The sequence below is a fragment of the Solanum dulcamara genome, chromosome 7 (assembly GCF_947179165.1).
Source record: "Solanum dulcamara chromosome 7, daSolDulc1.2, whole genome shotgun sequence".
Taxonomy (NCBI): Eukaryota; Viridiplantae; Streptophyta; class Magnoliopsida; order Solanales; family Solanaceae; genus Solanum; species Solanum dulcamara.
The window spans coordinates 69,883,909-69,909,310 of NC_077243.1; the positions used below are offsets into that span (position 1 = coordinate 69,883,909).

The following is a 25,402-nucleotide window of genomic DNA, read 5'->3' on the forward strand; positions in this document are numbered from 1 at the left end:
CACTAGCTTCACTGATTTGAATTCTATGGTGTAATATCACATCAAGGACCCTAAAGTTAAAGAAAACTGGTTTCTGTTACTAATGGGTCAAGTGTTTGTAACCAAATACAACAACTTTACAAAACATAAAATTGCACGTTTTGCTCTTTAAATGGATTGGTCTTTAATTTTTGCCCTTAAATGTGTTGGTTTTTCATTTTTGCCCCTTAACAATCAAACTTATGCCTAGTAGGGCATAAGTTCCTTAGAAATTAAAGTCATGGTCAGACATAAGTTGTGTATAAATATGCTCGGTGAAAAAATTATTTGTTACTAGAGACAAACACCAACACAAACTATGGGCAAAAGTGCATATGAGAGACCTTGGGAAAGCCCACATTGAGAAAACATCCACCATAAAACAAGCTGACTAAAGTGAGTTGGTTAAGAGTCAAGCAAGCTTCACGCTACCAACATGAAGCATGAAAAAAAAAACTCTAGGGAGAAGCCAAATAGAAGAATATAACTTTTTATAGTTACTCTCAATTTACATTTTTTTTAAAATGTATTATAAGTTGAAGAATTTATCAAGATTACATACAATAATCACCTTCCATATTCTCAATCAAAGACTGCAGGAGCAAGAGATTCAATTGTTGTAGATTTCCCTTAGTACTCCTAAAACCTGGTTCGCAACTTCTTGCCCGAAAAGTCTAGGGAAGCTTGATTCAAGATCTATCTCGATAGTCTTATTCTTAATTATTCGATCCCTATTAGACAAATATGTACTTTCATCATCTGTCAATCTTATCTCAGTACAAACACACAGATTTAACCATGTATCCAGCATTACCTTAGCAACAGGACTTATGTGATCCCGAATAATCTCATCAATGCGAATGGCCTGGGAAGGTTCGGTTTCTATAGAAACCAAAATAGCTGATGGAGAGACGAGGGATCGAATATATAGAGATGAAGAGAAATAAGGCTTTACCTCAGGTAACTTCTCGAGAAGTTGTCTCTGCTTGTCTAAGTGCGTTTCCTCATAAAAGGTCTTAAGGTAATCGGGATGTTGGACAAGGTCCTTTCGTGGAGGTAGATCAAGAATGAGGATGAGAGTAGTTGGACTGCTGCGGATAACTTCAATTAAGAAGTTTGGTGCATCAGTTGAAGGTCTCAAATATGCTGAAAGGCTAGTAATATTCAAGGCTCCACCAGTGGGCAAGTTGCAGTGAACCCAACTACCAAGTATGAAATCAACCTGTCACAATTTAGAAAGGCAAAAATATTAACCTCGCATATACTCCTGATGCTAGAATGACAAGAACTACTTTATTAGTCGACTTCTCACCTAATGAACTGTGTGTTCCAAGTTTAACTTTTATTATATGCGTTAGAAATAGAACATTAAATAGCAAAGAGAAACAAGACTTGACGAAGAACTCCCAATGGAACTATTAACTATAAGCAGAGGAACGGAACAGGACAAGAATATATAAACAGAAGCTAGATCCAAATTCCAGAATGAACAAGCATAGAAGCTTAGATTGATGAACTAACTAGATGTTCCTTAAGACTTCCTACTCGATATCGCCATGATGCTTTCGCAGTCCTTTTGTATAACTTCCCCAAGAAGCCATCAGGTGAAAGCAACTCGCGGAACTGCGGTAAACTACAAATTATGCACAAGGATAACTCTTGAATTGAGCTGTTAGCTTTGTTGGGCAATTTTGGATGCATATTCTCTCTCTAGCTTCTATCTGTGAATCTATTGATCTATTCAGCAAACATCCAAATGGTGCGTCGGACCCCACCTAAAACACTATTTATATGCGCAATCCACACTCATCTCAACCAACTGCAGCCTCTCCTACACTGACAACTCAGCAAAACACACCTGCTCTCCTACTACTCCAACGGCTAGTTTGAACCAATCCACGAGAAAAAAACCCAAACTCACAGGAATCAACTCCTCCTATCACCAACAACCACAACAACAACGAACATCATCCCCTATTTGTTCCAGTCCTTCAGAAGAACAACATATGGACAATAATAAGTTCCTAAATCTTGCCCTCAACAACCCAACAATTCTCCAAATCCTCAAAGAAAGACAACATTAACAATCAACCTACTCCTTTGCATATCACCCGTGCAACACCTCAACAGGACAACACTATCCATACAGAACCCACCCACCTAAATCATACACCTCCTCAGTGAAAAATCTCCTCAAATTTCGACCCACCCCCTTCAAAATTGAAATCTGTTGATGCGATCAATGTCGATGAAACTGACAATAACCCTGGGGCCACTGATAACAATCCTGCTATCACCAATCCTTCAAGCCCAGATCAGAACACCAAAATTCAACTCCAACAGAAAAATCCAAACTTAGGAGGGAAAGGTAAGGCTACCATTCCATCGAAACCAACCTTCACTGAAAGGTTCAAACTGATTTGACGATTGCCAACCTCCAAAGCTCCAATTGAAATCATGCACGAAACTCATCTCGGTAAGCCAACTGTAGTTTTCTCTGCTGATGATTATTTCGTGAATTTAACCAATGACTATATTGGGTAAATTCATCAAAGGAAACCCACTATGGAAGAACTAAGAGAAATTTTTGTGAGTCAATTGAAAGGAACGGTCCAGATTGCGTACTACAACTACAGTACTGTTAACAATAATTTCCCAAACAAAACGACTTCAATCACATATATTTAAAGCCATTTGTTCACATTGGGTCATACACTATGAAAGTCCTAATATGGACACCGGATTTTAAACCAGAGCAAGAAACTTCTATTGTTCCAGTTAAAATACTAGTTCACAAACTACCTTGGCACCTACTCGGGTGGGACATCATATCCAGACTAGTTCAGTCTATTTTCACTATTGTTGCACCTGACCAGACCACATACCCTAAAAGTAGAGGTAATATGACAAAAGTCAACCAGTTGGTAAATACTTTCAAGTCAGTGCCATCAGATATTGAAGTTGAGAAAGCTTATGGTGAGAACTGAGATTGCAGATCATAGGAAATTTTCCCCTAGAGCTCCTCAAGCAGGAGGACAAAAGGGGGGTGGGGGGGAGAGAGAGAGAGAACAAGCAGCGATCAAACTACTTTGACAAGATCACAGAAAAAAACCCAGCAACTCTTTTTAGTTTTTATGATTAAGACAATATATGGAATGTGAGAGGCATTACCTCTCAAGGAATGCAGAAATTTCCCCCTAATTGCTTTTCACTAATTAGTTGCGATGTAGTTCACAACACATGATACGAACTATCAAAAAAAATAGTGGGAGTTTGCAGCACATTTCATAAATTGCGTTAATTTTATATCTTTAAAATGTAACAAACGGACGTTAGGGGTTGTCTCTGAAAAATATGGCAGTTTGCAATACAATTCACGAACAACCCCTTTTGGTATGTGAATTTTTTGACAACCCCTTTTGTTTATTGACTTTCAAAACGTGCCCTTTAGACTCCAGACTCCATTGATAGACCTAAAACTCAAAAGAAAACGCAACATTGCTTTAAGGGCATATTTTTACATTTGCCATCTGGCTTACATCAATTTTGAATACTAACAACCCATCAAAGAACCTATAATAGAATTAGTGCCATGTCCAACTAAAAGGAATTTTAAGATTCTTATTAACTAGAAAGTGCAAGCTAGATAGCTTGAACAAGAAATGCTCAATTTGAAATTAGCTCAAAGGAAACAGATTTGATAGAAATCTTGTCTGATTTAATTGGATGGGGAAAACCACAGATTCACAGAGTAACACAAATACATTTGCTGCTCTTCTCAACTCCCCTCAGCACATTATAAAAATAAGTTATTTGGCATTTCAATTCATGTTACTACTATTAAATGACCAATATAATCAGCATACAGAGTAAAAATGTCAATCTACATAAGCACAATTCGTAATGGATTAACTTTTCTGTTTAAGCCAAATCCATTAAAATTAGATGATCTGAGTTATAGCAAGAGCTTGCTTTGTCAATCATTATTCTATAGTAAATAATTTTCTTGTTTTCTTCATCAACTTCACCATGTACAAGATAGCAGCGATATCATTCATATTGGAGGGTATTAGGAGAGAGCTCTTTGCGCAGTTTTTGGTCTCGCATAGGAGTAATGCAACAATGTTGTCAAAGGCGCGCTTTAAGCACGCTGAAGTCCTAAAGCGAGGCTCAAAACATGTTGAGTGTTTCCCTTGCCTAATGTGCGCTTCAATGTCGTCATTAAGTCCCTAAGACAAACTTATACTTGCGAATAAGGGTTCTAAACAATTGGTATTCCACTTAAATATTAAAAAATTCAATTTCTTTGTACATAGATTTGTTATTCATGCTTATAATTATTAGTCTTGGATTAAACATATAATTGTATTTTCTTTTTCTATTTGTGTTTTACGCTTAAAGCCCCGACGTAATTTAGAGCTTTTCTTGCGCTTTTCAATTTTGATAACACGGTGATGCAACAACATAAAATCAAGATAAAATGGGGTGAGAAGGAGTATATTCACTTAAATCTCAAACTTGCTAAATATAGTTGCCTGAATAGGATTATCCACTTGAGTTTCCATAGAAGCTTTTATAGTTCCAAGGATGGAAGGTCCTATACAAAAAGTCAACATAGAGGTAACTTCACCCTGTATACTAATTCAACAAAACATCCAACAGAAAGTAATTCATATATCATACTCTAATATATATTATATGTTTAGAATTCATCACCAACTTAATTAATATCTAAGACATTTCAAATAAGAATCTAGAATATTCAATAGTTGTAAAGAAATAAAGGAATCTCTAGAATGAGTATTCTAGAGAGAGAGTCTAGAAATGTTCTAGAAAGAGTAGTTCTAGAAAAAGTTAGCTAGGAATATTCTAGAAGAGAGTAGTATGTATCTTTCAATAGATTCTTCTGTCACCATCTATAAATAGGGGTGGTTCATTCGAGTTGTATGTGTGCTCAAAGCAAGTAAGCAAGATAGAAAATAAGAGTGAGTGCTAAGTAAAGAGTGTTGGTAAAGCAAGCAACAAGTGAGTGATCAAGATTGTATAACCTAAGCGGGTCCATACTTTGTAATGATAAAATTCAAGTTGCGAGCAATCGATTGTGCCGCCACCAAAAATATTCAACATAATACTACTTCTCTCACATAAATTTATGGGACGGAGGAGTAATACCTACAATATTACTATCATCATCCCAATTTATGTAGTGCATCTTTTTAGTCATTCCAAAAACAAATCACCTTTGTGAAAATAATTTAACTTTAAAATTTCTCATTCAAATTATCAGTAGTGTTTAAGACCACAATTCTTTTTTATGACACTGTAGTGTTCGGGCCAACTTTCACACACGTTGACTAATTTTACTTGTATCAGATATCTCTGCATGCTGAGGCTAGGACAGATGAAAAGAATCACCTAGTATTTTCTTGTCTCCATTGAGATTTGAACCTAAGACTTCATTACTCTCCACCACTTCATTGGCCACTAGGCCACCAGGCCACACCTTAAGTGTGTTTTAGACTACAAATTTCAAAAGTCCTCTCTTTTTTAACTTTATGTCAAGTAAAATTGTGTCACGTAAATTGGGAGGGATGGAGTAGTTTCTAGATTGTAATTGCAGCATTAGTATAATTTGTCACCACATGATACAACTGAGATGAATAGACGCGACTGAAGAAATGAACGAATACGTAATAAGTAGTAAAATCAATTGAGGAGCCAGTGGAAGAGTACCTGAGAAGAGGAATTTCCAGATCTGACATAGAGCGAAGCATGAGCAGTAGCAGTTTGATTCTCAAAATACTGCACATGAGAAGGCAGAGTACAAGGAAGCAGAGATGTTCCAAGCCGATTCTCCACAGTCGATACAAGTTCCACCATTAATTCTCTATGCGGAACAGATACATAAGGAAATTCCTTGAATTTCGATTGATGATGTTCCATGGAAGTTGAGGACGAGCAAGAGAAACGCTTAGCAATGGAAAAAGAGCGAGAAGAAGGGAGTGGCTGTGTGACAATTGAAGTGAAAAATTGGGAAGAGAAGAGTGGAATAGCCATAGGAGGAGGACTGCCATGTCCACTGCTATCTCTTTAGCTTTTTGGAATGGAAAAGAACGTGACGTGTGGGACTTCGGGCTTGTACGATAGGGAAATAAGTTAAATTAATTATTTTAGAATTATTATTTTATTTTTAATTTTGTTATGAAAGTGGGTGTCCAATTGGACGTCCCTTGCTTTTTTGCTTTTTTCTTTCTTTTCTTCTCATTTTATTTTTCCTTTTTTTCCCCTAAGTTTTGTTCTCCTAATTATTACCTCAGTGCCTATAAATAAGGCAATGTAAAATGCAGCTGGCAAGAATTTTTCCTTTCTCTTACTTTTTCTTTTTTATTAATTTATTAAGTTTAATTTGTTTTTATAATACGTTATCAGCACGAGCCTACATCACTTTAAGCAATTTTAAAAAAATAATAAAAGGATAAAAATTTTATTTTCTTAAAATGTCGAATATCTTTAAAATTGAATATGTTGCTCTTGATATATCTGAAAAAGGTTATTCATCATGGGTACCAGATGCCGAAATACACCTAGAATTGATGGGTCTGGCAGGTACCATCAAAGATAACAATATGGCATCTAGTCAAGACCATGACAAAGCTATGATATTTCTCCGCCACCATCTTGAAGAGGGTTAAAATTATATTACCTCACATTAAAAGACCCTCTTAAACTGTGGAAGAATCTAAAAGAAAGATATGACCACCTGAAGTTGGTCATCCTTCCACAGACACATCATGATTGCTCAATTTGAGATTAATGGATTTTAAAAATATAACTGAATATAATTATGTCTTGTTTAGAATTATACACAGTTAAATTTATGTGGAGAAAAAATTACTAAGCAAGACAAATTTGAAAAAATATACTCCATATTTCCACCCGTAAATATGCTCCTGCAGCAGCAATATCGCAAAAAGAGTTTTAAAAAATATTCGGAATTACTTTCTCACCTTCTTATTGCTGAACGTCACAACGAACTTGTAACACCCCCTAAAACGTTGTATGTGGTGTTTCAATTCTCGACAAAAATAATACTACTTTTGTATTTTAGACATAACTTTTTATACAATAGTTCAAAATAGGTGATTCAAATTACTGAATAACCCCAACGTCATTACCTATAATTTTTGTGAAGACCATATCTTCCGATTCAGAGGATAAGTAGGTCAAATAAATTATTTTTTATAAAATATGGTGCGGCGATGAAATGGGGTGTTTGTAGAAGAAAAATCACATCTCACGGTAGGATGCTCCAAATAGGTTGATTCTTGAATGACATGAAAGTAAACTTCTAGATCTACAATTCATATAAGACATCAAATTCTAATTAGAAAGTTATCTTGTTCAAATGCAGCTCCGAAAAAGGGTATTATGTTAAAAGAAGGTTCATCTCATAAATCATGGAAACATCTAGATCCATTTGACATCAACCATGACATCAATAGTCTTCCATTTAACATCACCCATGACATCACAATCCTCCATTGAATTTTCAAGATCATCGTTTGTAATTATTTTTATTTATTGTTAGGTCCCTCCTCCACACCTATAAATACCCACCTTATTTTCTCATTTTATTCATCAAGTTTTCTCAAGCAACTCTTCTCTCTATACACTTCTTTACTCATTCTTAAATATAGTTTTAATTTTTAGTAGTGTAGAAATACTATTTTGGTGATTCTTATACTCCGGGTAGTACACAAAATACTCCGGTGAGGTGAAAAGGCTAGGGGTTCAAGAGTAATTATTGAGTTCTTTAATTCGGAGTAAAGTTTCAGATTCCAGGTATGTAAGGCTATTCATAGCATTGGATTGAGTTCGTCCATGCGTCCAATATTTAAATTCATCGTAATTGAGTTATAATTGAGTTTTACCCAAATATTGAATTCTAAATGAATTAATTCTTCTTTTATTGAGTTAGATTTATTTATGCATTGAGATTATTATTATTATTATTATTATTATTATTATTATTATTATTATCTCTCATAATAATGAAATTATTATTTGTGGCTACTTTCTCATGAACCCTAGTTGATTTGATGTTCATAAATATTTTTATGTGTGTTTTTAGTAAAGATGTTGACTTTTAATATTCATTAACAAAAAGAGCGATTTGAATTAATACTATATATGTATTTTATTGAGTTTTGAAAAAGTAAAAGAATTGAGTTTAAATGAATTTGATTAAATCATGTTTTGAGCAAGATATTTTGATGAGATGTAAATGATGTTTTGAAGTGTAATGATTGATGAAGAGATAATGAGATGAGTTTGATATTTTAAATAAAATTTCAATAAGACTAGATGATGATGTTAATATGAGCACATATTTTGGGAGTAGTATTGAGCATCGAGTTGGGTAAGAGTTTAATTAACTCAAACCCCAGAACTACATAGCCAGCGTAGGATGGAGGTTATACCTTTTAAGTCCCAAAAAAAGTACTTTGATGATTGGATCCAACATAGTGATGTCCTTTATCCTGAAAAGGTATTGGATGGATGTGGCAACGACATCGCTTCGTTATATCATCACTAACTCATAAGTGATGGTTGTCGATTAGAGAAACTCTCAACTGAGTAAGCATTGCTTATTATTATTATTTTTAAACTTGCATTACATATTGATATTGAGATGATGTTGAGTTATGAGCTAAGTCTTCCCGAGAGGAGTTTCTTGATACCTGTCCTTACTTTACTGTCATTTTACATACTCGTACATTTCATGTACTGACATCATTTAACCTGCATTATTTTATGATGCAGATACAAGTTTTAGAGATCCTCAACAAGCGCATCGTTGGAGATCATTACTTTACATCTATTTGGTGAGTCTTTCTTGTATTCGGAGGAACTCTTTATCCTTTTATTAACTATTATGTTTCTTTTAAGTCAGCCATGAACATGTCATTGGCACCGTCTGACAGTGTTAGAGTCTTCATAGACAGATTTTGATGATGTAATTGGAGTAGTTTATCTTTGAAACTATTTCTTCTAAGGATTATTTATTTCATTTGATGTTGACGATGGCGAGCCCACATAAGTATTCTTATTTTTACATAAGCCTTCTGCTGATGAACGAATAAGTGATGAGACCAGTGGTTCTCTCGAAAGTCAGAGATGGTTTTTGAGTGCCGGACACACCTACGGTACCCTCTTGAGGCGTGACATAACTGTTAATGAAAAACTATGATAGTCGGCCCACTGGTTCTTTGCCACTCCCTAAAGTGAATGAAGAAAACTATAACCAATGAGAGAGAGGTTATAGCCCTAGTCGTGATCGTGGTCGAAGAATAAATTATAATCATGATACTCGACTGACATCGATAAATGATCAATAATATAAAAAGAAGAGCGAAAAGCCAGAAGCTATACCAAAAAAAAATTTAGAAAGCATATGTCATAGATGTGGAGGTATAAGACACTGATCACGGACCTGTCGGTCATCAAAACTTCTGGTTCAGCTATATCAAGCATCTTTGAAGAGGGCAGAAAATAATCTAGAGACAAACTTTATCTCTGAAGATAATATTGAGCCTATGCATCTGAATGTAGCTGATTTCTTTGATTTTTCAGAAGAAAATATGAATATTGATAATTTTAATAATATTTAAATATTTTTTTTATTTGTCTGTACTAAATAATATATTTATATTTTTCTAATCCATTTTAATAAATAAAATTTGTATAATGAATAATGTATTAATTATAATGTTAACTTTATTTCTTTTTTAAGAAAAATATGAATATACCTCAAATTTTATTTGGATCAATGATCAATCATGAGGATATTTGTGTAATTAATAGTGAAACAACTCGTGCCAATTTTAAAGACAGGAAATATTTTTCCAACTTGCTTAGAAGAAAAGCAAATGTTACTACAATTTCTGGTAATTCAAAAATGATTAAAGGCTCTGGAAGAGCTACTATATTTCTGCCTAAGGGGGCAAAGATTGTTATAGAAGATGCATTATTCTCTTCTAAATCCCCAAGAAATTTGTTAAGTTTTAAAGATATCTGCAGAAATGGATATCATGTTGAGACACTAAATGAAATAAATATTAAACACCTTGGTATAACCAAGAGTGTCTCAGGCTAGAAATATATTTTGAAAAATTTACCAATTTTATCGTCTGACCTATATTATGCAAAAATTAGTGTCATTGAAGCACATTTGATCGTAAACCAAAAGTTTACTGATCTAAGTATATTTTTGCTATGGCATGATCAAATGGGTCATCTTGAATAAATAATGATGAGAAGAATTCTTGAAAATTCAACTGGACATCCGTTAAAGAACTTGAAGATTCTTATGAATGATAAATTTTCATGTGCTGCTTGTTATCAAGGCAAATTAATTGCCAGACCATCAACCTTGAAGGTTGGCATCGAATATCCTGGCTTTCTAGAGCGTATACATGAGGATATATGTGGACCTATTCATCCATCTAGTGGATTGGTTAGTTATTTTATGGTCATAATAGATGCATTATCTAGATGGTCTCATGTGTTCCTCTTATCATCTCCCAATCTGATGTTTGCGAAGTTGTTAGCACAAATAATAAGATTAAGGTTGCAATTCTCAGATTATCTAATTATGGCTATTCGCCTTGATAATGCTGGAGAATTTGCATCTTAAACTTTTGATGATTATTGTTTATCAATTGGAATAAAAATTGAACATCCTATTGCTTATGATCACACTTAAAATGGCCTTGCAGAGTCATTTATTAAGTGCCTACAATTGATAGCAAGACATCTACTAATGAAAACAAAATTATCGATTACTGTTTGAGGTCATGCTATCTTACAGGCAGCAACACTTGTACATCTCAGACCAATAAATTATAATAAATACTCTCCGTCATAATTAGTATTTGGTCATGAGCTAAATATAGTCCATCTATGAATTTTTAGTTGTGCGGTATACGTGCCTGTAGCACCACCATAACGTACAAAGATGGACCCTCAATGAAGATTGGACATATATGTTGGGTTTGACTCACCCTCCATAATTTGCTACCTTGAACGTTGATAGGAGACTTATTTACTGTTCGATTTGCAGATTGTCAGTTAGATAAAACAACTTTTCCATAATTAGGGGAAGAAAAAAAGGAGCCCGAAAGAGAAATTGCATGAAAAGTTTCATCACTATCTCATTTTGATCCACGTACTCGCACATGTGAGTAGGAGGTCCAGAAGATCATCCATTTGCAGAACATAGTAAATCAAATGCCAGATTCACTTATTGATTTGAAATAAATAACTAAGTCACATATCTCCGCAGTGAATATGTCTATCCGGATTGATGCCCTAAAAGAACTATCTACTAGTATCATAACTTTTGAATCCCAAATACGCCTGAAGCATGGTACACTATTGGGTTCAAAGGATAAAATCCTAGAAAGAGAAGCGTGAGAAATAATAAAGATGATACTATAAAAGAACCTCCTGAAGAAGGTCAAGATTTGAGTAATCCTGATATTCTTGAAGAAATCAGTGAACCCAAGACTCAACTGAATGAAGAACTTTTAATAAGTTGTACCGGTGATGAGGTAAATTTAGATCGATTGAAAATTACAATGGATAATATTTTTGTATATAATGCTGCACTTAACCTCATGCAAGATAGTGAAAGTCATGATCCTAAATCCGTCAAAGAATATCGATGTAGATGTGATTGTCCAGAATGAAAAAAGGCAATTCAATCAGAATTAGACTCACTTGCTAAACATGAGGTTTTTGGACTTATAGTCCAAACCCATGAAGGTATAAAACTAGTTGGCTATAAATGGATTTTTGTGCGAAAACAAAATAAGAGAAATAAAATTGTAAGATACAAGGTCCGCCTTGTTGCACAAGGATTCTCTCAAAGACCCGGAGTCAACTATAAAGAAACATATTCACCTGTTATGGATGGAATAACTTTTCGATATCTCATCAATTTAGTTGTACAGAAAAATCTTGAAATACATCTAATAGATGTAGTTACAGTTTACCTCTATGGTTCACTTGATAATGAAATTTACATAAAAATCCAAAAGGATTAAAATTGCCTGAAGCATGTACTAAGTCTCGGGAGATATACTCAATAAAATTGCAAAGATTATTATATGGTCTGAAACAATCAGAGAGTATGTGGTATAATCGCCTTAGTGAGTACTTGAGAAATGAAGGTTATATAAATGATGTCATTTGTCCATGTGTTTTTATTAACAAAATGGAATCAAAGTTTGTTATACTTGCCATTTATGTTGATGACATAAATTTCATTAGAACCCCTGAAGAGGTCTAAAAGACGATTGAATATCTAAAGAAAGAATTTGAGATGAAAGACCTTGGAAAGACAAAAATTTATCTGGGTCTGCAAATTGAACATTTAGCAGATGGGTGTTTGTCCACCAATCTGCCTATACTGAGAAAATATTAAAACGATTTTATACAGACAAAGAACATCCATTAAGTACTCCAATGGTTGTTCGATCACTTGAAGTAAAAAAAGATCCATTTCGACCTCCAGAAGAGGATGAAGAACTTCTTGGTCCTGAAGTACCATATCTCAGTGCTATTGGTAAACTTATGTATCTTGCTAACACAACCAGACCTGATATAACATTTTCTGTTAATTTGCTAGCAAGGTATAGTTCATTCCTAACGTGGAGACATTGGAACGGTATCGAACATATTTTGTGATACCTAAAGGGTACCATTGATATGAGTTTGTTTGATACTAACAAAGGTTGTGCAAACCTTATTGGTTATACAGATGCATATTATTTATCATACCCATATAAACCTCGATCTCAGACAAGCTATCTATTTATACACGGAGGAACTGTTATATCATGGTGATCTACAAAGCAGTCTATTGTTGCTACTTCTTCAAATCATGCTGAAATAATAGCAATTCATGAAGCAAGTAGAGAATGTGTGTGGTTGAGATCGATGATACAGTTCATCAAAGAAAGATGCGGCCTGGAAAATGATGTCAAATTACCCACAGTTATATTCGAAGACAATGCCGCGTGCATAACTCAATTGAAAGGTGGCTTTATAAAAGGAGATAGAATGAAACATATTTCACCAAAATTATTCTTCACACATGATCTCCAGAAAAATAGTGATATTGATGTACAACAAGTTCATTCAAGTGATAATCTTGCAGATTTATTCACAGAGGCATTACCAACATCAACTTTTGAGAAGCTAAGGTATAAGGTTGGAATGCGCCGTCTCCAAAATATCAAATAAAGTTTTCATCAGGGGAGTAAAATACGCGCTGTACTCTTTTTTCCTTAACCAAGGTTTTGTCCCACTGGATTTTTCTGATAAGGTTTTTAATGAGGCAGAACTCAAGGCATATTACCAGATGTGTATACTATTTTTCCTTCACTAGGCTTTTTTCCACTAGATTTTTCCTGGTAAGGTTTTTAATGAGGCAGAAGATCTATGGGTGTTCAGGATAATTATGTATATTATTTCTTGTAAAGATTTAATGAGGCATACTACACGTGGACATCCGGAGGGGTTTATGAAAGTGGATGTCCACTTTGTGGACGTCCCTTTCTCTTTTGCTTTTTCTTTCTTTTATTCTCATTTTTCCTTCTCCTCTTTTCCTCCACTAAGTTTTGTTTCCCCCTAATTATTACCTTTCTGCCTATAAATAAGGCAATGTAAAATGCAAACAAATACGGCAAGAATTCTCTCTTTTCTCTCTTTCTCTTACTCTCTCCTTCTTATTAATTTGCTAAGTTTAGTTTGTTTTTATAACAAATTTTGAATTAAATTATTTTTTGATTTTGTTTCAATTAAATATAGAATAAATTTATTTTTAAATATTTCATCATTCCACTTAAAACATTGATTACTAAAAAACAAAAACAAAAATCAACCTCCTAAAGCTGGAAAAAAATCGATTTCAGGAGGTCAGAAATGTTAAATAATTTTTTCCCTAAAGAATATAACCTTTGAAACTTGATTTATTTGGGGAAAAAAGTGGAAAATATATTTATTAACCTACAGGCTACAGAGTCGTGAACTTCCTCGACAAAAATGTGATTTAAGAAAACCAACCTCACTACATAGGTATTAGATTAAAAATATATTTATTTAGACTTATTATATTTATTTTTAATAGAATCAATCTCCGAAGGTCAATTTTATTGATGAATTATACAAATCTGAGTTCTAATCTTTCCCATTCACATTTTTTTCTCGTTGCTGTCGTTTTTGCCGTCTGTCACCCTAGTACCACTGCTATCACCTCCCAAAAATTATTTTAGAGGTATTTGTTTTTTCAAATTTTAATTATTAATGTTAGAGTACACTAATTAATTGAAATGCATGTCAATTTTTCTAGTTAATTGAATTATGTGTGTATGATAATTTATTTATGGTAATATTTATTTTAAGTTGTTTGATTTATTTTCTTCTAAATGTTGAATGGAATTAACATATCATCACTAGCTCATAAGTGGTGGTTTTCGGTTAGAAAAACTCCTCAAGAAGTAAATTATCATATTTTATACACTGAGTCACGTTGCTATCTTTTAAAGTATTGTTTCTTCTTATATTTTGTGTTTATTTGAGTTGAGCCATTTTTAGAGGTGAGTTTTTGAGTTGAGTATCCTGAGTCAGTTCTTTTTGCCAGTTTACATACTCGTACGTTCCATGTACTGACGTCATTCGACTTGTATCATTTTATGATTAGATACAAGTGATAGAGATCCTCAACTAGCACATTGTTGAAGATCAATTTCTACCCAGCTTTTGGTGAGACCTCTTTGCATTTAGAGGAACTCTTGAGTCTTTATCATTTCAGTTATTTACTATTAGTTTGAGGTAGTCGTGGTCCTTTCCCGGTACCTATTTTAGAGTTAGTATCCTAGAGGCTTCATAAACTAATAAACAAAGTTCAATTTATTTCCTTGAGTATGTTTTGAAACTTTGAGCTAAGTCCCATATATTTTACGCATTTGAGTTGCATGATTATGTTAAAGAGTATTAAGCCGCATGAACTATTTTGCCCATCTAAATTTATTTATGAGTTAAAGTCTTCCGCTGAGTGAGTTATTCAGGTCAATTGGTTCACTTAGGACCAGTAATAATTTTTTAGTGTTGGTCATGTCTAGGCTGTAGGTTCAAAGCGTGACACCATGAACTCGTATAACATATCATAAAGGAAAAAGTGAAACAAGGTTTTCAAAGATCATAACATAATGAGAGAACTTTGAAGAGAAAACAGTTGGAGTTCATGTCTAACTATCGTTAAAAATCTTCTTTCAAAAACATATATAGATATGAGTCTGCTTCAGAAATCTTGCATAAAAATATACATAAAATAACATACTTAAAGTGAACCATATATACTTAAGAGCATATCATAAAAATGCATAACTTGGGAGTTTCTTATAACGTACATACACCATGTGAGCTCATGATGTCCAATAGCTAATCCAGTTGGGCGGGCTATCCCATACCTTGCCAGGGTATAGGACCATATCATATTTATGTGGATCCACTAAGTGTCTCTCAGGGCCATATGAAGTTGTCTGACAAAGCGTTATACTTGAACTACAGTGACACGTAGTTATAGGATGGGTTTTCTAAACCCATATTCTCTTAGTGCTAAATAGTCCTCTCAAAATAGCATACCTACATATTATTGCTCATAAACATAAAGGGTGTCCATTTATTTGAACCATAGATGAGATTAAACTCAAACGTCATATCTAAAATAACATACTTTGAGGTGAAAATCATATCATGATAGTTTTCATGCTTAAAAGTCATAAATGTTCAAGGAACCATAGAAATCATGCTAAATCAGTATAAAAGGTCTTAAAACCAAAGTGAAACCATGAAACCATGAATTTATGAAGAAAGGTCATAATTTCATAAAACCTCTAGCTTTGCTTCTAACAATCTTGTAGAATTATTGAGAATCAAAAATACTTTAGGCATGTGACTGATAGGATATTTTCATTGTAGCCTTACATACCCGGAAGAAAAATACAACACTGACTGGAAACCTTGAACTGTGGCTTGAAGGTGCAGAACCTTAACTTCTTCCTAGAGAGAACTTAGAACTTATGAATTTGATTTGTCTGAGGGTTGGGCATGAATGAGGAGGTGATTAGGCTATAAGATAGACTTAAGGAAGTTAATTGACCCTTAATTGAGGGTGAAAAGTCAAGAATACCCTTCCAAAAAGGTAAGAAGACCATACAAATCAAAGAAAATGACATTTTAATGAATCTTGTCTGCCAAAGCGATGATGTGGAGGTATCCTCGCCGAACTATTTGGCGGATCACAGAAAGGCTGCTTTAGATTGCCAAAATATTCAGAGTATAAAGTTTTTTCAGGCTAATTTGGGAATGCAATTTGGTGATACACCGAACTATTTGGCAAGTTGCCAAATTGACAAGTGACCTCACCGAATTTTCTAGTCCAGATATGCTCTTGAAAAACAATCATAATTTTCTACTCTGAACTCTAAATGATGCAAATTTGATGGTTTTGGAAAAAAGATTCATAGACCTTTAATTTGATAGGTCGTGATTTACCTAAATCTGTATATGCTGAGAAATATGGTTGTTTGAAGTTGACCCTTATATGAATTTATGAGAAAACTTAGCCGATAGAAAAGTTATGAACTCAACTTAGTGTTAGAGGTAGGGGTGTACAAAACCGAACCGAAAATCAAACCAAATCGCAAGCCGAGCCAAACCGAAAAAATAATTTATTAGTGGTTTGGTTTGACATATTTTGGTATAGAAAGAAAAAACCCAACTATACTTGGGTTTGTTTGGTTTAAACTAAAAAAACGTCAAGCCGAGAGCAAACCAACCCGACATTATATATATAATATTTAAAATTTATTTTATACATAAAAGTATTTACTTTGATATAATTTATCAATATTTCTTATACTTTTAATAGTTTTTATCGTTTAACATATTATTTCAAGTTTGAAACTTAGTATTAATGAAGGTTGTCCATAGATATTACTAACTCTAATAAAGCCAAAATCAAAATAAAATCAATACTAATGCTAACCAAAAAACGTAGTATAACTTACATGAATCCTATAGTGTTAAGAACTAATTACATCATATCCCTATTCTTTTTTAAATTACAATAATTTCTTATTTTTTGAGAAACTTGGATACATAAGTCATCTTTTCTGATACATAGTGATGCCTTTAATGATGTATCGGTAAAAAAGTTTAATGGATGATCTATTAATTGAGTATTTTGTTACGTTTAAAAAGGAGAAAAGTAAATAAAGAAAGCATAAATTACGGAAAGACTTTATTGGCAATGGGATTCAATCCCTAGCAAATTGAAATATGCTAGTACAATTCAAAATTCAAAATGCTTCTTCCCATTCTTCCAAAAGAACTCTCAATTTTTGAATCAAAATTATTGACAAATTGTACTGATACAACATGAACCTGTCTATCTTGTTGAGACATTCCAAAATCTGAAAAAGTCAGGTGAGGTATGAACGATACAAAAGTGATAGAATTGTTGTTGGTCAAAATATCAATTTTGTGAATCTCAAATTAGTCATTGCAGTTGAATTAAAGATCGATAAGTTTAGTAAAATATTGAAGATCTGATACATCGTGAAAGGTAATTCATCTCCAATAATTATTAGGAATGACATAGGAGTAAAACTATACTTTGAGGTGAAGAAACTGTCACGATCTGACCTAGGATCTAGTCATAACACAGAGATTGAAACCCCAAAAGGCTCCAACCAAGCCTCTCGACATATCATTAAGCGTAAGGTAAAGTAAAGTGGACTTAGCATAAGAGAGAGTCTAAACTCATGAAATCATAATGAAAGAGTAAACTTGACTATATAGACTCCACATCATTTAGTCCAACAAATGCCTCTACTAGTGGAGACGGGCGGGGGCTAAGTCATGTCCCTAGTTCACCTTCAATATGAATATAACAAAAGTCTTTGGAATGAAATAAATGCGTAACTCGCCCTTGATAGATGAAGACTCACCAATCTTCACCGAATGGAAACCTTACTAGCCATGTATAGAAGGAATATGATCCTCAACTCCTATATTATGAGACAAAGTAGGCAACAATATGCGTTAGTACATTTGAATGTACTAAGTATATGGGCATGACATGCAATATAAATCATAGGATGCAATGATCAATTAACATTCATGATAAAAAAGATAAGTAAAGTCATAAGAAAATCATAGTGATCAAAGTATTTATGAGACATAGTTGAAATCGTAAAAGAACATAAAGAGAGTATACATATGTGGGATAAAACCATAATGACAATAAGATCGTGCGAGATATAACATGGAATCCAGATGTCTCCCTATACAACGAAAGAAAGGGGAATCTATTTGTCAAGGTAGACTCTACCCCGCTAGGCTAGTATCATGTACATTCTCTATATGTGGATCCACTAGCTAGGACAAAAAGGGCAATCCTACTGTGGCACGTAGTTTTGAGACAAGAGACTTTATATAAGGACCCTTAGTTCGAGCCCCACCTCAAGTCATCATTCGGTGCTAAGTCAAATCCCACGTAATACATAACATAGTAATCATACTTAACATATAATCATAGACTTCATAACTTATAGATTAGCTCATTTTCGTATCATACTTACAATGTGAGTATTAGTCTTCCAACATCACAATATCATACTTGCATAATACATGATATTAGATTCCTTGGTTACCAACATAGGACCCTAAGTCATCTTTTTTCATAACTTGTATGAAATGCATATTTTGATCATAATTGAAATACATAATCGTAATTCATACTTGAATTTAGAGTAAAACTCGTATACATAGTCAATTGAGTGGAAACCATGGGAGATACTTTGAAATTATTGAACTTCATAATCATAAGTCATGTAAATCATCATTGAAAATAGCTTCATGCATGATCATTCATAATTTAACTTGAAATCATGCAATTAATGTAAAACTATACGATCATTAATAACAATTAAAAACGTAATTGAGACAGCCCAACACAATTCATCAAACTAGGGCTAGAAAGTAATAGAAATTCAAGAGATTTTTGAGGAAAACCTTGGAATTCCATGGGTGAATGGAACTCATGGATCAATCCCCACATACCTTGATTGAAATCAACTTAGAATTGAAGAGGAACCTTGATGAATCTTGAAACCCTAGGTTGAATTTGTGGAAGAAGCTTGAGAGAGAATTTAGAGTCTTGCCTTGGGGAAATTTTGAAGAATGAATAGAATAGGAGGGGAATTTGAAGAATTGGGTAACTATAGACATTAAACTTGGCCATAAAAGTGTCTAGGTTCATTGAACCAAACTTGGAAAAAGGCAAAATTACCCTTCATTAAATTTTGAATTTTGGACCTACGAATGAGACTCTACGACTCGTCCTGCAAGTCCTTGAAAAGCCCTGAAAGTTGGGTCTCTGATCTTTCTATATGAGTCGTGTCTACGATTCGTTCTTTACTCTACGAATTGTAAACCTCACTCGTCCTGCAGGTCCTGAACCTGCAAATTTGAGCCTCTAATCTTTTCCTACAAGTTAGTATTACTACTCATCAAAATGACTACGACTAGTCCTGTGCAGTCGTACGACCTCTTCTGAGGTAGGTCCTGGACTAACTCCAAGACCCACTCTATGACTTGTCCCTACGAGTCGTAGGAATGTCTATGAGTCGTATATGGAGTCATGGTCCTGAGGTCAGTTCCCCTTTTCTTGAGATTCTTTATTCGTTCTAACTTTTCGACTTTTGGGGTCTTACAGAAATAGGAGCCTGAATTTTCAATGTATCCCCTAAATGATACAACAGACAAAAAAGGTTGAGGAGATATATAGCTTTGATGGATCATTCATACCTTTTATAATGCTGGGTAATTATTTTTGAATTGCATTCTAGAGATGGTTAGATTTTTCATGATACATTACTATTTATGTATCATATTTAAATTGATAAGTATTGCACATTCTATTAGATACATTAAATAAGTAATTGTTGCCCATAAGATGTTTGATTTGAGATCAATATATTACTGTGTGGTAGTCGTTATGTATTAAATATATTTATTATAAATTCAAATTTATGTATCATGCCCAAAAAATTAATGCATGATACATTACTATTTATATATTATTTTGTTTGAGAAATACTATATTTGATAAAAGGTATATTATACATGTAATTGTTTCCAATAGCATTGTTTTTGGTGTGTGATACATAACACAATAGTGATCTGATATATATATGATACATGTAACAAAGTTTGAAAACTATTGAATTTGATGTATATTATGTATCATGTAAATATCAATTAATTTGATACACAATATTTTAGCTATAGAACATTAGGATTTATGTAGCAAGTGTATTTATTGGGTAATGTGTACAAACACATAGCCTTCTAATTTGAATAAGTATGAACAAAAAATAAAAATTGTAAATACATAACAATAACTGAAATATGGTAGATTATACAATTTGTAATTATTATCTATCACATAAATAATTAAAGGCATGAGACACATAGATTTAAATATGAAAATAGACCAAAACACATGTATATTAGAAAAAAGAATAACAGCAAAAAAAAATAATCAACCAGTTGCTCTATTAATGTTGTGTCATAGACATAACTATGAATATGACGCAGAATGATATTTTTATAAAAATATTAATGTTTATGTATCATCAATAATATTTGATAATGTCTACAAATACATAACTTTCTAGTTGAATAAGTTTTGGTGTATGTATCTGATAGTAAAATATAACAAAATTTGTAATAGTTATGTATCAAACACATAACTATGAACATGATACATACTAATTTGTGTTTCAATAAATTAAAGTTATTTATCAAAATTAATATTTGAACATGATACATTGTCCATAATAAAATGTAATGTATCATAATGGTGAAACGAAGTCATTATACATTAATTTAAGAAATAAAAATCACTAGATACATTAAAATTTGAACATATATGTATCAGTAAAAGATGAACAACAAAAAAATTTAAAAAATAATAATCAACAATCGGATCTGCTGAAAGAAGAAAAATGATAGAAGAAATATTTTTACGCTTTCTCCTTTGCTCTGTATCAACTCCCATAACTTTTTTTCACTTTCAGCAATGGCGTCACCCATAGATTTCGAACCAAAGTCGTTACCAGAGCTACTAGCAACTCAACCTTTGCCCCTCTTTTTGGACCTTTTTCTCACAGTCGATTTTGAAGTTGAAGATGCATTATTCTTTGACTAATTAGGTAATCATAATACTAAAATATAAAGCAAATATATCAGAAATTTGTATATTTTATGTATCAGAAAAGAGTGTTTAAATTATGATATATTGGGATATGCATATATCTGATGTATCAGAAACAACTATCAGAACAAAGTATTTAAATCATGATACATTGAGACATGCATACATCTAATGTATCAGAAACCACCAAAAATGGTAGATTAGGGCGAGAAATTACAAATCCAACTTTTCTACCCTTTTAGGGTTTTTTTCTGTAGTCACTTTAGAAGATGAAAGTACATACTTTTTCGACTTCGCCTTCTCAACATTTTGATTCGTCATTGATAATGTATCGTGCAATTATTTGGATCTGTTTTCAGCCTAATCATCATCCTTAGAATCATAAACAAGATCAATATTAAGTGAGTTTAACTGAGTAATGCCAATGCTAAAAGAAAGAGCATCATCCACATGTATCAGGACTTTGAATATGCAAAATCAAAAAAAAAAGAACAGACAATGATCTGTCAGTTAGAGAAGAAGAACAGAGTTTAAAATAAAAACTTCTCGAGAAATTGATGTAGTGAATGAAGGATGAAAAACTTCTCTTACTTTTCTTAGAATTTGAAATTAATGAGGGAAACTTGAAGAAGACAGTTGTAAATGAAATTGCCTAAAATGGAGGCTGTAGTTTAGGCGTGATTTTAGGACAGTTCAGAAGGAAATGGGAAGGTGAAGGTTATGTATCTGAAAATTAGAGAGAGAAAGGAAAAAAATGGGATTTTTGACTTTTTTTCAAACAGTAGGGATTTTTAGAAAATATGATAAAATAGATTGTGGATTTATGTATTTTTTTCAAAAATGTATTCATCTCTAAGAATGAAGATAATGTTAAATATTTATTCTTTAGTTTACATTGGTTTAGACAATTAAAATATATAACCTAATTTTAGTTTTTCTTTAATGTTTAGTAAGATAATTAATACTTATTAGACTTATTTTAATATGATTTGTACTTTTAAATTAAGATCATTTTTATTATGACATTAATTTGCAATATTTATTTTATGCGATTTTATTATTGATTTTTTGTTGAATATTTTAGTGTCATCATTCATCTCATATTTTGTGTTATTTTTTTAAGAAATACCTTAGATAGTTGTATTTTGGTAGGACTAAAGAAATATTTGAAGCACAAGTTAATTATATGTTGGTATGAATAATTTACCAAAAAATTTGAAAATTTGAGAAACCCAAAATAACTCGAAGTTGAAAAACCCAAGTTTAATTAGTTTGGTTTGGTTTATAGATTTAAAAACCCGACATAAATAATTTGATTCGATATTTAAAAATTCCGAACAAACCCGATCATGTACACCCTACATTTCATATTTAAACACATTACATAGGTAAATAAAATTTGTGAAGATGTGACCAGGGCCTAAATCATAGCAGACTATGATCTCATTCTTCTTTCTTTGGTTCACTGCTTTAGCTTCATTGTGTTGTCCATGGTGAAGATGTGAAGTAGCTAACGGACTGCTGCGAAGTGGGAACAAGGTATACCATCTACTCTTCTCCAGCGCTTTTGCTATCGCCTCCGACACCATTTTGTAGTTTCCGCTTCTGTCGGCCGCAACAACTACATCCGGCTTCACCGTCGAAGACTGCAACAACCTCCTGTCGCCGGTGGACAACCACTCCGTCCACTCGCCGTTATCCTCAATTAACTTTCGATTATTCCCGGTGCCCGTTCATATGCAGATCTTCCAGTTCATCCGTGAATCTTTTTGCATGTTTGGAATCGATCTGCAAATATGCTTTGTTCTAATTATTCCACTGGTTTAGTTGAATACATTGAAGTTGTTCTCTTCGATCTGAAGCAGACAGTAGCTGCTGTAATCAAATTATTATTATTATTATTATTTTCAACGGCTCTTTCTTCTCTTCTTCTCCAGTGGCTTTTTCTTTATTCTATTTTATCTTTGATATTCGCAGGAATAGGAGTATTTGTTTCCGCTGCAGTTTCTAGCTTGCTGGGTTTGGGGTTGTTTTGAATGCACTCCATCTGTTCGATAAATTGTCTAAGAGGGAAATGAGCTTGTTGGTAAGCGGACGTGAACGATAGCCCCGACGTGAACATTACTTCCAAAGTGAATAGTGTTTTCCGGTGACAATCAGGTTCATTTCAACTGGAGTTGGTACCTCTGGTTTTCGGTTTCCATATCTTCCCATATCTATTCCTTGTTTCTTACACTTGTAATTACATTTTGCTGACTTTAGACTTAGAATAATTTAGTAGTTCTTACACATTTTCTTGGCTTTGGGTAGTGATGATAGACTAGGGTCATTTCTCGCTCAGGGATGGGGACGGGGATGAGGGTAAGGAGGGGTAAATGGGTTAAAGGAGCATATATACAGAGAGTTGGTTCTTGGAACATTGGGATGTTAATGGGAAAATCCATAGAGCTAGTTAAGATTTTTAAGAAGAGGAAGATTAATATAGCCTGTGTCCAAGAGACCAAATGGGTAGGTTCTAAAGCTAAGGAGGTAGACGGGTATAAGCTTTGGTTCTCTAGTAGATCGAAGTATACGAATGGGGTAGACATTTTAGTAGATAGCCATTTAAAAGATCAGGTGGTGGAGGTTAGGAGAGTCATTGATAGGATGATGTCGATTAAGGTGGTAATTGAAGGGATCACATTGAACATTATTAGTTCTTATGTGCCACAAGCGGGCTTAGACGAGGAGGTTAAGAGGCATTTTTTGGAGAATTTGGACGAATTAGTGGGAGGCATACCGCCTACTGAGAAGCTTTTCGTGGGAGGAGATTTTAATAGGCACATCGGGTCTATTTCGGGAGGGTATGATGATGTGCATGGAGGCTTTGGCTTCGGGGAAAGAAATGGAGGTGGAGTCTCACTTTTGGATTTTGCAAAAGCTTTTGGGCTGGTGATAGCCAATTTGAGTTTTCCAAAGAAGGAGGACCATTTGGTAACCTTCTATAGTTCGGTGGCTAAGACCCAAATAGATTTTCTACTCTTTAGGAAGATGATAAAGGTCTGTGCAAAGACTGTAAGGTCATTCCGATCGACAACCTAACAACCCGACATAAGCTCTTGGTGATGGATTAAGGGATCAAGATGACGAGGAAGAAGAGGGTCGGGGATGACCGACCTAAGATCAGATGGAGGAGTTTGACCACGGCTAGTGCCCTGGAGATGAGAGAGAAATTGAAGGATATGGGGGCCTGGGATAGTAGTGGGGATATGACCAGTATGTGGGTTAGGACGTCTAGTTGTACTAGGGCTGTAGCAAGGAAAGTGTTAGGAGTCTCGACATGTAGTTATAGTCGGCATCGAGGGGACTAGTGGTGGAATGGAGAAGTGCAAGGGAAGGTGGAAGAAAAGAAGATGGCATATATAAAGTTGATAGAAAGCAAGGATGAGGTGGAGAAGTGGACGAATGGGGAACTTTATAAGATAGCGAGGAAGGAAGCGAAGTCAGCGGTTTCGACGGTAAAAATGACAGCTTTTGAACGTCTTTACACTGAATTGGAAGATAAAAGACAGGATAGGAAATTGTTCAGGCTAGCCAGGGCACGGAAGAGAAGAGCACGTTGTAGATCAAGTGAAGTGCATTAAGAACGAGCATGGAAAAGTATTGGTAGACGAGACCCTCATTAAACAGAGATTGCAGTCCTACTTCCATAAACTCTTGAATGAAGAAGGAAACAGAGAGATTGTGTTGGGAGATTTGGAACATACAAGGAGGCGTCGCGATTTTGGGTTTTGTAGGAGTATTACGGTCGAAGAGGTTAAGGGTGCTGTTCATAGGATGTGCTGGGGAAGAGCAACCGGACCTGACGAGGTTCCTGTAGAATTTTGGAAGACCGTGAGCTCGGTAGGTTTAGAGTGGCTGACTAGGATATTTAATGTCATCCTTAAGACAACAACGATGTCCAAAGAATGGAGGTCGAGCATAATGATCCCTCTATACAAGAACAAAGGGGATATCCAGAGCTGCGACAACTATAGAGGTATCAATCTTCTA

At 34.0% G+C, this 25,402-nt stretch overlaps 1 protein-coding gene across 1 annotated transcript; it reads right to left on the bottom strand.

Moving 5' to 3' along the window:
* Positions 1 to 492: 492 nt before the first annotated feature.
* On the bottom strand, positions 493 to 6,144 carry LOC129896131 (red chlorophyll catabolite reductase, chloroplastic). The gene is made up of 2 exons (XM_055971964.1): positions 5,752 to 6,144; positions 493 to 1,240 (listed from the first exon to the last, which is right to left on the bottom strand). Exons 1-2 carry the CDS (start codon positions 6,073 to 6,075, stop codon positions 629 to 631), a joined length of 936 nt encoding a protein of 311 aa, XP_055827939.1. The 5' UTR covers positions 6,076 to 6,144; the 3' UTR covers positions 493 to 628.
* Positions 6,145 to 25,402: the final 19,258 nt, after the last annotated feature.

Coding starts and splice junctions, on each gene's coding strand:
- LOC129896131 (XM_055971964.1), bottom strand. CDS start 6,075: ATGGCTATTCCACTCTTCTCTTCCCAATTTTTCACTTCAATTGTCACA. Junction 1,241..5,751: donor CTGGAAATTCCTCTTCTCAG/GTACTCTTCCAC, acceptor AAATTGTGACAG/GTTGATTTCATACTTGGTAG.